Raw genomic sequence first — 16,123 nt, 5'->3', positions numbered from 1 at the left:
AAATTGCTCAAGTTTCTGTGTGTGTTTCTATTTTACTAGGAAATAAAATATCCTGGCATTAATTAAATACAATAGCAGAGAAAATCAGAAAGTTTAAATCACTCAGAACACATGTGACACCACATAGAATTACGTGTCAATGTTTGTTGGAAAGTGTTGACAGAAAACGTGCAAGAAATTAGATATCATGCAAAATAATGTGGACCTTTAATATCAACACTAACGGTTGCTATCTGTTCCTGATGAACAGAGATAACAACTATTATAATGCAAACAAACGAGATAACTACCTTTAGGCATGCAGGTGAGGCTGATAACCAGTCTGGAATCACATGCTGACCTGGGACAGAGCAAAGCACAACTTGTCATATACAGAAAACATTAACAAACATGCACAATCTGGAAAAATTATAGATTACATTTTCCCCTGCACTAAATAACTGCTAAAAAATCATAATTCTTTTTAATGAAAAATTATTTCTAATAGATGAAGATAGAAAAGAAAAAGAAAATGCAGCTGCAAATATTATAAGCATCCTGATTTTAAATCTACCAGTTCCATAGCTGAATTGCTAGAAACAAGAATACAGCCAATAACACATTATATGCCACCCCAATCTTCAACAGTTCTCTAGCTACAATGGCCTTGACCTTAAATTTTGACCTTCCCCGCCCCAAATCAATAGGCTTCTTCCATACCTTAAGTGAAATTACTCCAAACAATTTGCAAGGTACTAAGGTTATTATGCCAAAAGAACATTTCTTCATTCAATCACAGTGATCTTAGCTTTTTACAGCATTACCCCCAAATCAAGAGGTTTTATTTTTACCAAATGTGTAAGACATGTACATGCTCTGGTGAAGGTCAATTATAGAGTCAATATCTGAAATTTTGTTGCAGAAACCATCTGCCTTCTTTTAATCACAGTGACCTTGACCATGATTTATTTTTTGTCTCCAAAGTCACAGGGCTCTTCCTTATCCTAAATGCAAGCCATGCACTTGCTTTGGTGAAGGTCTTTAAAAGATTTTGCAGAAAACATTTTCTTCATTCAGATGTATGATCTTGACCTTTGACCATTAAATAGATAAGACTTTTCCTTACACTAAGAGCAAGCTATCCATGAAGTTTAGTCCAGGAATGATCTATAGAACTAATGTTAGTGTGCAGAAACATTTTCCCTTCTTTCAAATAGTGACCTTGATCTTTGACCTTTTGACACCAAAATCAATAAGATTCCTCCTTACCCCAGGTGCAGGCCTTCCACAGAGTTTGGGATGGTGAGTGTAGATGGGGGACAACTTGAATTATGGCCTTTGATCAACTCAGTGTACAATTGAAATTAATGTGCAAAAATGAGCATGGTAGCAGATCGATGGACAAAGTGACATCATACCATTATACACTTTGCCTTATGGTGGGCACATAACAAATACTATGAAGTTTAAATGAAAAGATATTAAATACCATGAAAGCATTATTTTCTATCATAATATACCTTACAAATTTGGTACAGCTAAATCAGGTCAGACTCATCAATTTAGTTTCAAATCACTTATTCAGACCTACTAATAGAAATGTTTTTATCCGCAACAACAAAATGAAAAAAAAGTACTTATTCAGACCTAACTAATAGAAATGTCTCTATCCCCAATAATAAAATGGAAAAAAAGCTCATATTAAAGTTTGTAAACAGCGGTATCAAGGATATCAAAATTATGCAAAGAAATGGAAGATGTATTTATTGTAAAAAGATCATAGATGAAAAAATTGAGGTAATAATTTTGAAACAAAGCAGTGAAGTAAACATGTATCCAGCAATTTTATATAAAGTGGCTATCTATCTATCTTTTCACACAAATACATTTTACTAGCAACATTCAAAATGAGAACTTTAAATTCTTTGTTTTTCAGAAAGCACATCCTGTGTACATCAGTGTTGATAAGACCATCCAAACAGGAGCAGCGATAACAAGAGTTTCAAGATGGCTGTCTTAGCATCCATACTGGATGCAGGTGCAGAAACATTTTCATTAAGATCAACTAGACTATGTGACAAATGAGTGTGTAAAGTTTAATGGTAATCCTCCATGTGACAAATGAGTGTGTAAAGTTGAATGGTAATCCTCCATGTGACAAATGAGTGTGTAAAGTTTAATGGTAATCCTCCATGTGACAAATGAGTGTGTAAAGTTTAATGGTAATCCTCCACGTAGTTTAAGAGCAGCAATAAAAAAAAATTGTGCTAATGGACAAATTATGATGGACAGATTGCAATGGAAAATGGACAATGGACCATCCCAGATGGACAGATGTACAAAGGATAACAGACGATAGGCCATCCCATAAATGACCAGCACAATTAAAAGAAAACAAGCTAATCATCTACTTTCTTTCCTCATAAATGTTCACTTTATACCATGAAGTTTATTACATCATAAAACAAAAAACACTTGACTGAAATATAAAACATTAATAGCACTTCTCTTTTCATTTACTTTTACTATACAGTGGTCCCCATCTTGAAATCCCCGCCCATCCCCCAATGATTGGCCACTTGCTATTTATAGCCAAAATCCAAATATATCAACAATTTTATGTAAAAATGTAAAGCTCACCACACTTTTAACATGACAACAACCAACATATTAGTGCAAATTTAGGAATCCGGAGCAGACAAATATTGGGATTGATAGACAAAAATATCATACAAGTTTCTCCACTTCTAAACTGATTTTCAATAAAGTACCTAACTTTAATCCATAAAATTAAGCAAGCTATCATGCATACTCACTTACAAGTCTAAATGCATACAACAAACATAGTCCCTAATTGGACATTACATGTTGTTTGTTTCACTGACTACTCCTAACAATGTCCACAGACCAAGATCTGCCAATGAATTATGCAACAGTGGATATGGGTCTTCACAGTTTTGGAGTTTGACTTGACTTATAAGGGAGTGCAAACTGTATTATTCTGATTATGTTCCTAAGTTTTTTGAGGTTTTGTCACTGATAATTACTGGCCATTAAGCCTATCAATAATTACTGGCCATTAAGCCTATTAATAATTACTGGCAATTAAGCCTATCAATAATTACTGGCCATTAAGTCTATCAATAATTACTGGCCATTTAAAGCCTATTGATAATTACTGGCCAACCTATTAACGGTATAATTCTGCTTATGTTCCTAACTTTTCTGAGGTTTTGTCAGATTGATAATTACTGGCCAATAAGCCTTAACCAATAATTACTGGCCAATAAGTCTATCAATAATCACTGACCAATAAGACTTTTGATAATTACATGCAATTAAGCCTATCTATAATTACTGGCTATTAAGCCTATCAACAATTATCAACACTGAAAAAAGTAACAGCTAAGAAGCACACTATTATTTAGCCCAAATCAGTGTGACATTGTCTGGTTGCCTCAAAGTAGCCTTCTTGGTTTAACTTGCATGGATTATGAACTGTGCTGGACAGGGTACCAGACCATGACCAGTCAAACAAATTTCAAGCTGACTTCCTTTGTAAACACAGAACATGTAATGTAACAGCTGCAAGTTAGTTTAATATTGGTATAATCACTAACAAATCCAAATTCAGAATGACTTGAATAAACAACATTGTCCAAGATAAACATAATCTCCTGCAACAGAGCGAAAATGGCACAGATGAGTAAACAAAAATGGTATAGCCAGGTATGTTTGTGCTTCAGTCTGAATGACAAGGTTACTTAATGTGTGTTAAGGCCTTATATTGCAAATAGCATGGTTGGTTTTCCAAAGAATTTATGAAAAATTGGCCATTTTACAAATAATACTAAACTTTAGGCTATAATTGCCAATTCGAAAGAGATAACTTTGGATAAATTTGTCATGCCTTAGGATTCTTAAGAAATATTTGGCACTCTGCATGATCACTGTAAGGTATGAAAATTTTGAAAAACACCTCAATGTGAAATGGTATCATTATAAGGGCATTTGTTAGAACAGAATGATAATTATTAAAAAAAACTATTATTGAAACTATCAGAACTTTTAATAAATCCAATTCCATAATATGCATGTGATTTTGAAATAAAAAAATTAAATAATATTTCAAAATTAGTTGCATCTTTATAACTTTATAAGTAATTATTACTCACATTGGCAGGGTCCCCCTTTAGAATGGCTATGACAATTATATTGCCCCTTTCCTGCTGCTTTTGTTTTTATCAGAAGGGGACCACTGTAAAAAAAATTGTGTATAAATCTGTCATAATCGTAAACAAATTACCTTTTCTCCATGTATTTCAACACTGAGTCCTGCATATTTCCTGATGTGTTGAGGTGATAGAAATGGGTCACTGCCACCAACCCTGACTGAAGTAAACTCACATTGGTATGCATTAGTCCTTTCCTGAAAAAAGATAATTACAACCCAGGGATTATTCATGCATGTCCATTTCTCATTAATTATTAAACTGGATTTTTGGTACAGCATGAGCCATTACATGACTAAAATTGCTAACAATCTTTTATGACACTGTATAAAATTAGCACAATTTTTATAATACTGTATGAAATTAGCACAATATGTATGACACTAAGAAATTATCACAATTGTTATGGCAATGAAATTAGCACAATTTTTATGACACTGTATGAAATTAGCACAACTGTATGACACTATTCATCAAACTACAAGAGCAATCTATATGTTTCTTCTACACAACGACTCATATAAAAAAAATGTTATGTAAACATTTTTGATGACAGAGAGTATTTGTTTGCTTAGAGGCATCTGACTGGTGCACTGCATTTTCAAACATCCTAATAGCTCATAATTATAGGTAACTGCATTTGTATGGGAAAATATGAATGAGTTTTTTTGTATCCATCTGACAAAACGAGTTCATATTTTCCCATACAAATGCTGTAACCTTTTTATTATATGCTAATTTTTTAATTCTACCAAATGCTTAATTATATTAACAAAATACACAATAAGAAATAAAGTAACTGAATGTATGCCACATTCCAAACTAAACACACAAGCACAGATTCATCATTACTCAACAACAACATTATTACTGTGCACATAACTCTGCCCAGATAAATGTGAACTTAGTCCGTGCTCGACATAACCTTCGAAAGAAAATGGCATGTCTAGTTGCAATTGAAATTTGGAGTCATATTGTGAATGAATATACATTGCAACAACCTTTCCATTTGATCTGGAATGAAGAGATTTTGGTATTTTTTTTAATTCTACGAAATATCATGATTATGAACTAGACTTATATTGACAATTCCACATGAAATACATCAGATTGAAAAAGCAAGGGAGAGAAGCAGGCTGACATCTGCAAACGTATTTCTGTTTCTGTCATTGAATGTTTGGTATCATAATCTGGGAAAAATATGAAGTCTTTCAATTGCAATTATCAAAAAGATGCAATGGAATTTAATGCTTATTTCATTTTGAGTGCAGGAAGGAGGATGTAATTGCACTTATATTCGAAATTGCAGTACAATTTTGAAATGTGTAATCAAGATTGAGAACCTATGACATGGCTCATGTAATTTGGATTTGCAGAACTATGAGAGTAAATTTTAAGGAAATTCAGGATGTAAAACTGTAAGTATATTTTTTTGCCATTCTTATCACCAGCTAAAGAAGACAGTATATGACTTGTCACTTGTATGATATTTGTAAGGACCCTTTCTTGCATCTGTTGTGTAGCTAGCCTAATTCTAAAATATTGTATCAACAAAGTTAACGCAGAATGTGCCAAAGCAGCTGGTATGTGGCAGTCCATGAAACATCTGCTTTAGTTCATTCAGAAACAAATTTAAACAACCACAACGTAAAGCGCCTACTACGCAAGTGTACATGATTTGTTTACAAATCAAAAGTGCTGGTGTCTGCATCCATTGTTTGTTTACAATAGAAAGTAGTTCTTTTATGCACGTGAATGCAATACGTGTATATGCATGTGAGTTCAGTATTGGGTAATATTGCATGATTCTGACAATGTAAAGTGAAAGGAGAAAAAAAATGAGCATACAATAATTGAGAATTCTTAGAAGAAATAATGAACTGATATCGCTATTTCTTCATGGCCAATTATAAACTCTTCATTACATCATGTATTACATGTTAATTGTCCATTACTGCAAACATGAGCATTTAAATATGGTGGCTTGTCCATAGTAAAGTCAAGCATTTAACACATTAACCCCTAGCGACGACTTTATGGGGCAGGAGGTAGTAGCCTACTGCCGAGCTCTGTAGCATCATGGTCATGCATGATACACTAAAGTAGGTGGTATTATAGAAAGGTAGACAGATGTAGCTCTACAATGATACCAAATAATCAGGAATTTCTAGTTGCACTACAAACTACAGAGTGAAAAACCTCAATTTTTGGAATAGATCTTTTTTCTATCCAAAATAGGCCCGTGGTCAGAATCCGATTTTGTGTCCAGATTTTAGACTTTTTGGTCTCAGATCTAAGGCAAACCAGTATGAACTACAGACAGATGAGCCTTTGCAAAAAGTAGGATAAGATGGGCATTTGGAATAAAGAGTGGTCTCCATACAAAAATGATGGCTCCATTTAGCAAAAAAAAAAGAAACAAACAAGATGTCAAACTTTTACCCTTCTGCTCATGCGCGAGTCAAACAGCCAAGAAAAATGATGTTTCTAACACAACTAGGTGGTATGTTATTGAAAGATGACTGGGGATTTGGTGTTTTCGAGTCTAATCAGAAATAGCTTTCAAAATGTGTTTCCTACTCGATTTTCAGGCAAAAATGACTAAAAGCTCCAGGGGTTAATGTGTTAATAGACTGTCATGTCTCATCTGTGAGCAGTATCTTATTTCTTTTGATGAGACAGAAAAGTCAAGCATTGTGCAGAATGTGGTGTCTCATCTGTGAGCAGCATGTTAGTTACATAGCAGTATATTTCCTGAGATGAGGGAGGATTCTACGCACTGAGCAGAATGTGGTGCCTCATCTGTGAGTAGTATGAAAGTTAAATAGTAGTCTGTTGACTGAAAGAGAGGATATCAAGCATTGAGTAGAATGTGGTGTCTCATCTGTGAGCAGCATGTTAGTTACAGAGCAGTATATTTCCTGAGATGAGAGAGGATTCTAAGCACTGAGCAGAATGTGGTGCCTCATCTGTGAGCATTATGATAGTGACATAGCAGTCTGTGCACTGAAAGAAAGGAAGTCAAGCATTGAGCAGAATGTGGTGTCTCATCTGTGAGCAGTATTTTAGTGACATAGCAGTCTGTTTACTGAAAGAGAGGATGTCAAGTATTGAGCAGAATGTGGTGTCTCATCTGTGAGCATTATGATAGTGACATAGCAGTCTGTTCACTGAAAGAGAGGAAGTCAAGCATTGAGCAGAATCTGGTGTCTCATCTGTGAGCAGTATTTTAGTGACATAGCTGTCTCTTTACAGAGCTGAGGCAGACAAACGAAGCATATCAGGGTACCAGCTTTTGTCATATAAATAACAAAATCAGAAGTAGTGAAATATCAAATATTAAAACCAATCTGCAAGGTATCTTCTAGTGTTTTATATATTTTACCTAGTATATAATACAATCTGGATATAAGAAAATGATTTTAGGTTCTTCAGGACTTCATTATATCTGGAGTTTTTACCAACATTGAATACAGAAACTGACGATGAAGGAGATTTAAGACATTTACAAACTTTAACACACATGTTTAACATGTTCTTGATACCACTAACTTATCACCATCACTGTCAGAAAACCACTGCCTTATCACCATCACTGTAAAAGAAAACCACTGCTTTATCACCATCACTGTCAGAAAACCACTGCCTTATCACCATCACTGTAAAAGAAAACCACTGCTTTATCACCATCACTGTAAAAGAAAACCACTTCCTTATAACCATCACTGTAAAAGAAAACCACTGCTTTATCACCATCACTGTCAGAAAACCACTGCCTTATCACCATCACTGTAAAAGAAAACCACTGCTTTATCACCATCACTGTCAGAAAACCACTGCCTTGTAACCATCACTGTAAAAGAAAACCACTGCTTTATCACCATCACTGTCAGAAAACCACTGCCTTATCACCATCACTGTCAGAAAAATACTGCCTTATCACCATCACTGTCAGAAAACCACTGCCTTATCACCATCACTGTCAGAAAACTACTGCCTTATCACCATCACTGTCAAAAGAAACCAACTGCTTTATCACCATCACTGAAAAAAAACAATGATTTATTGCCATTGCCATCAGAAAACCACTGCTTTATCACCAGTGCCATCAGAAAACTACTGCCTTATCATCATCAATGTCAGAAAACCACTGATTTATTGCCATTGCATCAGAAAACCACTGCCTTATCACCAATGCTATCAGAAAACTACTGCCTTATCATCATCAATGTCAGAAAACCACTGATTTATCGCCATTGCCATCAGAAAACCACTGCCTTATCACCAATGCTATCAGAAAACTACTGCCTTATCACAATCACTGAAAGAAAAAAAACTGCTTTATCACAATCACTGTCAGAAAACCACTGCTTTATCACCACTGCCATCAGAAAACTAACGCCTTATCACTATCAATGTCAGAAAACCACTGATTTACTGCCATTGCCATAAAAAAACCACTGCCTCATCACCATCACCATCAGGAAAATGATGCATAATCTATGTCTTGCCTATGAAAGGAAAGACCACAAGATTTAAGCTGAATAAAGATTTGCCCAGGAATGGTCCTATAATGTGTGATATATAACAGTCCTATAATGTGTGATATATAACAGTCCTATAATGTGTGATATATGACTGTCAAAACTTTAAAATCTCGGATAGCAATATCTTGACTTATAATTCAGCAGTGACAGCCAAACAAAATGACATCTCAGTCTCTCTAGCTGCTGAAGCAGTTGAAAAATCTATATGGCTTGATACTTACTGTTGTCCAAGGTGTTTACACACCAAGTCATTAGCTTGCTGGGTCCAGAAAGATGCAGCACACACAGGGTACTTATTGTCTTCACCCCGAGTTTGAATCATCAGTACTCCACTCTCTTGCTCAAGATCATTTTTTGTTCCCCGCAGTTCTACTGCAAAACAAGAGTACCTCCATGTCACAACTAAGTAATAATATCTACAGAATTTCTCATTACTGCATTAAAAAAATCAACTTTCTCAGAAACTAAATTTTATAATCCAGCTTGTCAAAATTTAGCTACTTTAGCAAGACATTATTAGTAAACATCAATTATCCAAACACATCAGGTTGCTCACATTTGGGGGAAGGGTGGGAGGGTGTGTGTGTGTGTGTGTGATTTAGATTTTTAATGTAGCTTTAACAATTTTTCAGTCATATCACTACAATGTCTGCAGTGTGGCAGTTCATAGTGATGTCTAGCACTAGGACATCATGCCGCAGACATGTAGCATGATGTCCCACCCAGTCACATTATCCTGACACCAGGCCGACCAGTCCTAACACTGACCTCTTATTGCTGAGCACCTAGCGAGGCACCTGTTTAGTACCATTTTCGTAAGTCTTTGGTATGACTCGGCCAGGGATTGAACCCATGACCTCCCGCATCCAAGGCTGACACTCTAACCGGTAGGCCACTGGAGCGGTTGAAGGGTGGGAGTGATTGATAATAATATGATCAAGTGAATATGTATTGAGAAATGTAATTTACTACAAAATTTCCTTTCTCCATCACATTAATGTTAGGAGAATAAATACAAGGTGGAGGAAATGCTGAAGCATCCAACCTCTCACCATGTCAGCATGTGGGACATGGTGATTGCTCTACTCAAAGGAAGGACTTCAACATACACCATACACAAGAAAAGATAATGTATTTACACATGCATTTATACACATGCAAGAGCAATCCATGTGGGATTCCACACCTGGCTAGTGCCTTGTATTCCAAAATTGTGCAGGTAAATCCACCAAAAGTTGCAAAGTCATGTCTTGGGCTGTGATGCCATCAATAGAATATTGTTACTGTTTAGGCAGTGGCCCAACATAATTCAGCTCTCTCCTCTGCAGGACTAGATTGATAGGGAGAAGGGAATATTCCCAAAGTTATTGTGATTGATTAATTTATCTAACAGAATGCATTCCTAATGTTAATGTGACTGGGTAATGTATCTAATGAAGAATGTATTCCAAATGTTAATGTGACTGGGTAATGTATCTAATGGAGAATGTATTCCTAATGTTAATGTGACTGGGTAATGTATCTAATGAAGAATGTATTCCAAATGTTAATGTGACTGGGTAATGTATCTAATGGAGAATGTATTCCAAATGTTAATGTGACTGGGTAATGTATCTAATGGAGAATGTATTCCAAATGTTAATGTGACTGGGTAATGTATCTAATGGAGAATGTATTCCAAATGTTAATGTGACTGGGTAATGTATATAATGGAGAATGTATTCCAAATGTTAATATGACTGGGTAATGTATCTAATGAAGAATGTATTCCAAATGTTAATGTGACTGGGTAATGTATCTAATGGAGAATGTATTCCAAATGTTAATGTGACTGGGTAATGTATCTAATGGAGAATGTATTCCAAATGTTAATGTGACTGGGTAATGTATCTAATGGAGAATGTATTCCAAATGTTAATGTGACTGGGTAATGTATATAATGGAGAATGTATTCCAAATGTTAATATGACTGGGTAATGTATCTAATGGAGAATGTATTCCAAATGTTAATGTGACTGGGTAATGTATCTAATGGAGAATGTATTCCAAATGTTAATGTGACTGGGTAATGTATCTAATGGAGAATGTATTCCTAATGTTAATGTGACTGGGTATTGTATCTAATGAAGAATGTAATCCTACTGTTAATGTCACAGGGCAATGTATCTAATGGAAAATGTATTTCTAAACATTTTGTGATTGATTGATGTATCTAAATGGAACTGTGTTCCAAATGTTAATGTGACTGGGTAATATATCTAATGGAGAATGTATTCCAAATGTTAATGTGACTGGGTAATGTATCTAAAGGAGAATGTATTCCAAATGTTAATGTGACTGGGTGATGTATCTAATGGAGAATGTACTCCAAATGTTAATGTGACTGGATAATGTATCTAATGGAGAATGTATTCCAAATGTTAATGTGACTGGGTAATGTATCTAATGGAGAATGTATTCCAAATGTTAATGTGACTGGGTAATGTATCTAATGGAGAATGTATTCCTAATGTTAATGTGACTGGGTATTGTATCTAATGAAGAATGTAATCCTACTGTTAATGTCACAGGGCAATGTATCTAATGGAAAATGTATTTCTAAACATTTTGTGATTGATTGATGTATCTAAATGGAACTGTGTTCCAAATGTTAATGTGACTGGGTAATATATCTAATGGAGAATGTATTCCAAATGTTAATGTAACTGGGTAATGTATCTAATGGAGAATGTACTCCAAATGTTAATGTGACTGGGTAATGTATCTAATGGAGAATGTATTCTAAATGTTAATGTGACTGGATAATGTATCTAATGGAGAATGTATTCTAAATGTTAATGTGACTGGATAATGTATCTAATGGAGAATGTATTCTAAATGTTAATGTGACTGGGTAATGTATCTAATGGAGAATGTATTCTAAATGTTAATGTGACTGGGTAATGTATCTAATGGAAAATGTATTTCTAAACATGTTGTGATTGATTAATGTATCTAAATGGAACTGTGTTCCAAATGTTAATGTGACTGGGTAATGTATCTAATGGAGAATGCATTCCAAATGTTAATGTGACCGGGTAATGTATCTAATGGAGAATGTATTCCTAATGTTAACATGACTGGGGGATGTACCTAATGGAAAATGCATTCCAAATGTTAATGTGACTGGGTATTGTATCTAATGAAGAATGTATTCCTACTGTTAATTTGACTGGGTAATGTATATAATGGACAATGTTTTTCTAATGTTAATGTGACTGGGAAATGTATCTAATAGGGTTGTATTCCTAATGTTAATGTGACTGGGTATTGTATCTAGTGAAGAATGCATTCCTAATGTTAATGTGACTGGGTAATGAATCTAATGAAGAATGTATTCCACATTGTAATGTGATTGGGTAATGTATGTAATGGAGAAAAGAAGAATTAAAAAAGCTAATAACTTACCACAACTCATTTCATCTGTGCCAGCTTCACAATCATTGATGCCATTGCAAATTTTCTGCTGCGGAACACAGGTATAATCCAGACAGGTGTGTTCTTGAGCTGAGCACTTATCTTACAAAAAGAAAATGGACAACATTTAAGTTTCATGAGAAAGTCTATATGAGTCAGTTAATTTAGTATGTCCTTGAGAAGTCAATCTGGGTCAGCTACCTTAGTATGTCCTTGAGAAAGTCAATTTGGGTCAGTTACCTTAGTATGTCCTTGAGAAGGTCAATCTAGGTCAGCTACCTTAGTATGTCCTTGAGAATGTCAATCTAGGTCAGCTACCTTAGTATGTCCTTGGGAAAGTCAATCTTGGTCAGTTACCTTAGTATGTCCTTGAGAAAGTCAATCTTGGTCAGTTACCTCAGTATGTCCTTGAGAAAGTCAATCTAGGTCAGTTACTTTAGCATGTCCTTGGGAAAGTCAATCTAGGTCAGATACCGTAGTGTGTCCATGAGAAAGTCAATCTGGGTCAGCTACTTTATCATCAACCTTGACCCATTACTGTATATTAGTGTACCTTAACTCATTACTGCACACTGAGTCAGAACATTATTTTACTATACCTTGACTCATTACTAGTGTACCTTGACTCATTACAATATAATACTGTAAATTAATTAATTACTGTATATTGACTCATTACTGTACATTACTGTACATTCACTCTCTAGTGTACATTAATGTACACTGACTCATTACAGTATATTAATATACATTCACTCTCTAGTGTACATTAATGCACAGTGACTCATTACTGTACATTACTATACATTCACTTTCTAGTGTATATTAATGTACACTAACTCATTACCTTACATTACTATACATTTACTCTCTAATGTACATTAATGTAGACTGACTCATTACTATACCGTCATCTAAAATGTAACATACACATGCACTGCATACTTTGAGATGACATGCTTTTCCATTTTTTATATTCAGTTTTTATTAGAAAGATAAAGAATGTTTTATAATTATTTGCACACAACATTTAAACATATGGATTAACAAAAACTTGCACAGTAGAAACTGTTTAGAAAAATCAATTGTTTCTGAGAGAAAAAAAGGGGTCTCTCATTTCAGGTTTTGTTTCCCTTCTGCCAAGAATTAGTCACTCCAACAGAAGTAACCACATTGATTTGTGCACACAAAAATATGCTCATACAAGACAGGTGCTCACCAGCTCCACCCGAAAAAAGCTAGATTTTACTGTATTAATGTAAATATAAAATGTACTGATCAAACAAATTTTAGAAAATATTTCTGCAGCATTGATAAATAAGATTGTGATGGATGTGCATTCATTTACTTTTACCACAATAAGCTTCATCTTCTCTCTCAGAGCAGTCCACCTGGCCGTCACATTGCCAGTCCATCATGATACACCTCCCATTATGACACTGGAACTGACTGGGAGAACAATCACCTGCAATACAAACAAGTTTTTAAATAAACCAGACTGTGATTGACAGTCAAGGTACAGGGTAATTCTGACCAGCGGGTATCCATTACACTGAGGAATCTCAATGAAGCACTCTGAATTTCTAACTGTACATTTGGATTCAGTTTACTTTTCTTCAGTAAAATCCAATAAATGTTTTAATTAAGATTTACTGCAATTAGGACTGCAGAATAAACTTATTCAACTTAGGTACAATAACAAAAATGTTTTTAAAAAAAACCAGTTGGTAGAGTGTAGAACTTATAGTCAGGGTCACAAGTTTGACATATGTGTCCTTGGAAAGCTACATAGCTCACATTTCCTATGCAAAATTTAGTCAATGACATGTTGAAAGTTCTGTTTAGACTAAACAAAATCAAATTATGGTAAAATCTTTAAGAGGAAGTTCTCAGTTCAAATTGTCTTACATGGTTTAATGTTCTGTGTGAGCAATAATGGTAAACCACTGTCACTGTCTTGCATGGAATTTTTGAATGCAATGCTGACAGACCACTGTGATTGTCTTACATGGTATAATGTCCCTTGTATAATGACATAACCCTGTGATTGTCCTGCATGATGTAATGTCCCTTGTATGCAATGCTGACAGACCACTGTGACTGTCTTACATGATGTAATGTCCCTTGTATGCAATGCTGACAGACCACTGTGACTGTCTTACATGATGTAATGTCCCTGGTATAATGACAGGCTACTGTGATTGTCTTACATGGTATAATGTCCCTTGTATAATGACATAACCCTGTGATTGTCCTGCATGATGTAATGTCCCTTGTATGCAATGCTGACAGACCACTGTGACTGTCTTACATGATGTAATGTCCCTTGTATGCAATGCTGACAGACCACTGTGACTGTCTTACATGATGTAATGTCCCTGGTATAATGACAGACTACTGTGATTGTCTTACATGGTATAATGTCCCTTGTATAATGACATAACCCTGTGATTGTCCTGCATGGTGTAATGTCCCTTGTATGCAATGCTGACAGACCACTGTGATTGTCTTACATGGTGTAATGTCCCTTGTATGCAATGCTGACAGACACTGTGATTGTCTTACATGGTGTAATGTCCCTTGTATGCAATGCTGACAGACCACTGTGATTGTCTTGGATTGTCTAATGTCCCTTGTATGCGATGCTGACAGACCACTGTGATTGTCTTTTCTGGAATATTTGTAAGCAATGATTACAGACCACTGAGATTGTCTTGCATGGTGTTAAGTGTCCCTTGTAGGCAGTGATGACAGACTACTGTGATTGTCTTGCATGGTAAAATATCTCTAGCATTCAATGATTACAGACCACTGTGATTGTCTTACATGGTGTAATGTCCCTTGTATGCAATGTTGACAGACCACTGTGACTGTCTTACATGATGTAATGTCCCTGGTATAATGACAGACTACTGTGATTGTCTTACATGGTATAATGTCCCTTGTATAATGACATAACCCTGTGATTGTCCTGCATGATGTAATGTCCCTTGTATGCAATGTTGACAGACCACTGTGACTGTCTTACATGATGTAATGTCCCTGGTATAATGACAGACTACTGTGATTGTCTTACATGGTATAATGTCCCTTGTATAATGACATAACCCTGTGATTGTCCTGCATGGTGTAATGTCCCTTGTATGCAATGCTGACAGACCACTGTGATTGTCTTACATGGTGTAATGTCCCTTGTATGCAATGCTGACAGACCACTGTGATTGTCTTGGATTGTCTAATGTCCCTTGTATGCAATGCTGACAGACCACTGTGATTGTCTTTTCTGGAATATTTGTAAGCAATGATTACAGACCACTGAGATTGTCTTGCATGGTGTTAAGTGTCCCTTGTAGGCAGTGATGACAGACTACTGTGATTGTCTTGCATGGTAAAATATCTCTTGCATTCAATGATTACAGACCACTGAGATTGTCTTCCATAGAAAAATTTCCCTTGTATGCAACGATGACAGACCGCTGAGATTGTCTTCCATGGAAAAATGTCCCTTGTATGCAATGATGACAGACCGCTGAGATTGTCTTGCATAGTGTAATGTCCTTGTATAATTACAGACCACTGTGGTTGTCTTGCATCGTAAAATGACATTGCATAATGACATGTTACTGTGAGTCTTGCATGGTAAAATGTCCATGTATAATGACAGATCAATGACAAATGAAATGACTCTGTCCATATTAGATAGGTGTCCTGTATAGACAAAATAATGTAACTCTACCTCTGAGATTCCTGATAGTACATTTACAAACAAATCTCCTCAAGCAGAGTACACCTTAAAGATCAAAAGACAATTCTGAATCAGCTGAAATTTCCCAATAAAAAGCATTATTAATCTAAAAATATTCTATCTACCAACCCACCCACCCCCTTGTTGAGGCAGGAACAGTCATC

The 16,123-nt window shown here is 35.4% G+C and overlaps 1 protein-coding gene across 3 annotated transcripts in view; it reads right to left on the bottom strand.

Moving 5' to 3' along the window:
* The window catches only part of LOC149798071 (uncharacterized), a 72,336-nt gene that overhangs the window by 16,763 nt on the left and 39,450 nt on the right, over window positions 1-16,123 (bottom strand). For 2 of the 3 annotated variants that reach the window (XM_089963151.1, XM_089963152.1), the window contains exons 8-12: window positions 13,563-13,679; window positions 12,206-12,316; window positions 8,980-9,130; window positions 4,286-4,408; window positions 291-340 (exon numbers count right to left, since the gene is read on the bottom strand). In XM_089963151.1, coding sequence (XP_089819277.1) covers window positions 291-340; window positions 4,286-4,408; window positions 8,980-9,130; window positions 12,206-12,316; window positions 13,563-13,679 — 552 coding nt within the window. The remainder of the gene's footprint in view (window positions 1-290; window positions 341-4,285; window positions 4,409-8,979; window positions 9,131-12,205; window positions 12,317-13,562; window positions 13,680-16,123) is intronic. The other variant, XM_089963153.1, reaches the window with a different exon arrangement.

This window comes from Sinohyriopsis cumingii, chromosome 6, assembly GCF_028554795.1.
Source record: "Sinohyriopsis cumingii isolate HCF-2022 chromosome 6, ASM2855479v2, whole genome shotgun sequence".
Lineage (NCBI taxonomy): Eukaryota > Metazoa > Mollusca > Bivalvia > Unionida > Unionidae > Sinohyriopsis > Sinohyriopsis cumingii.
Note: the sequence above shows the minus strand (reverse complement) of the source record. Positions and strands in the feature narration are given on the sequence as shown.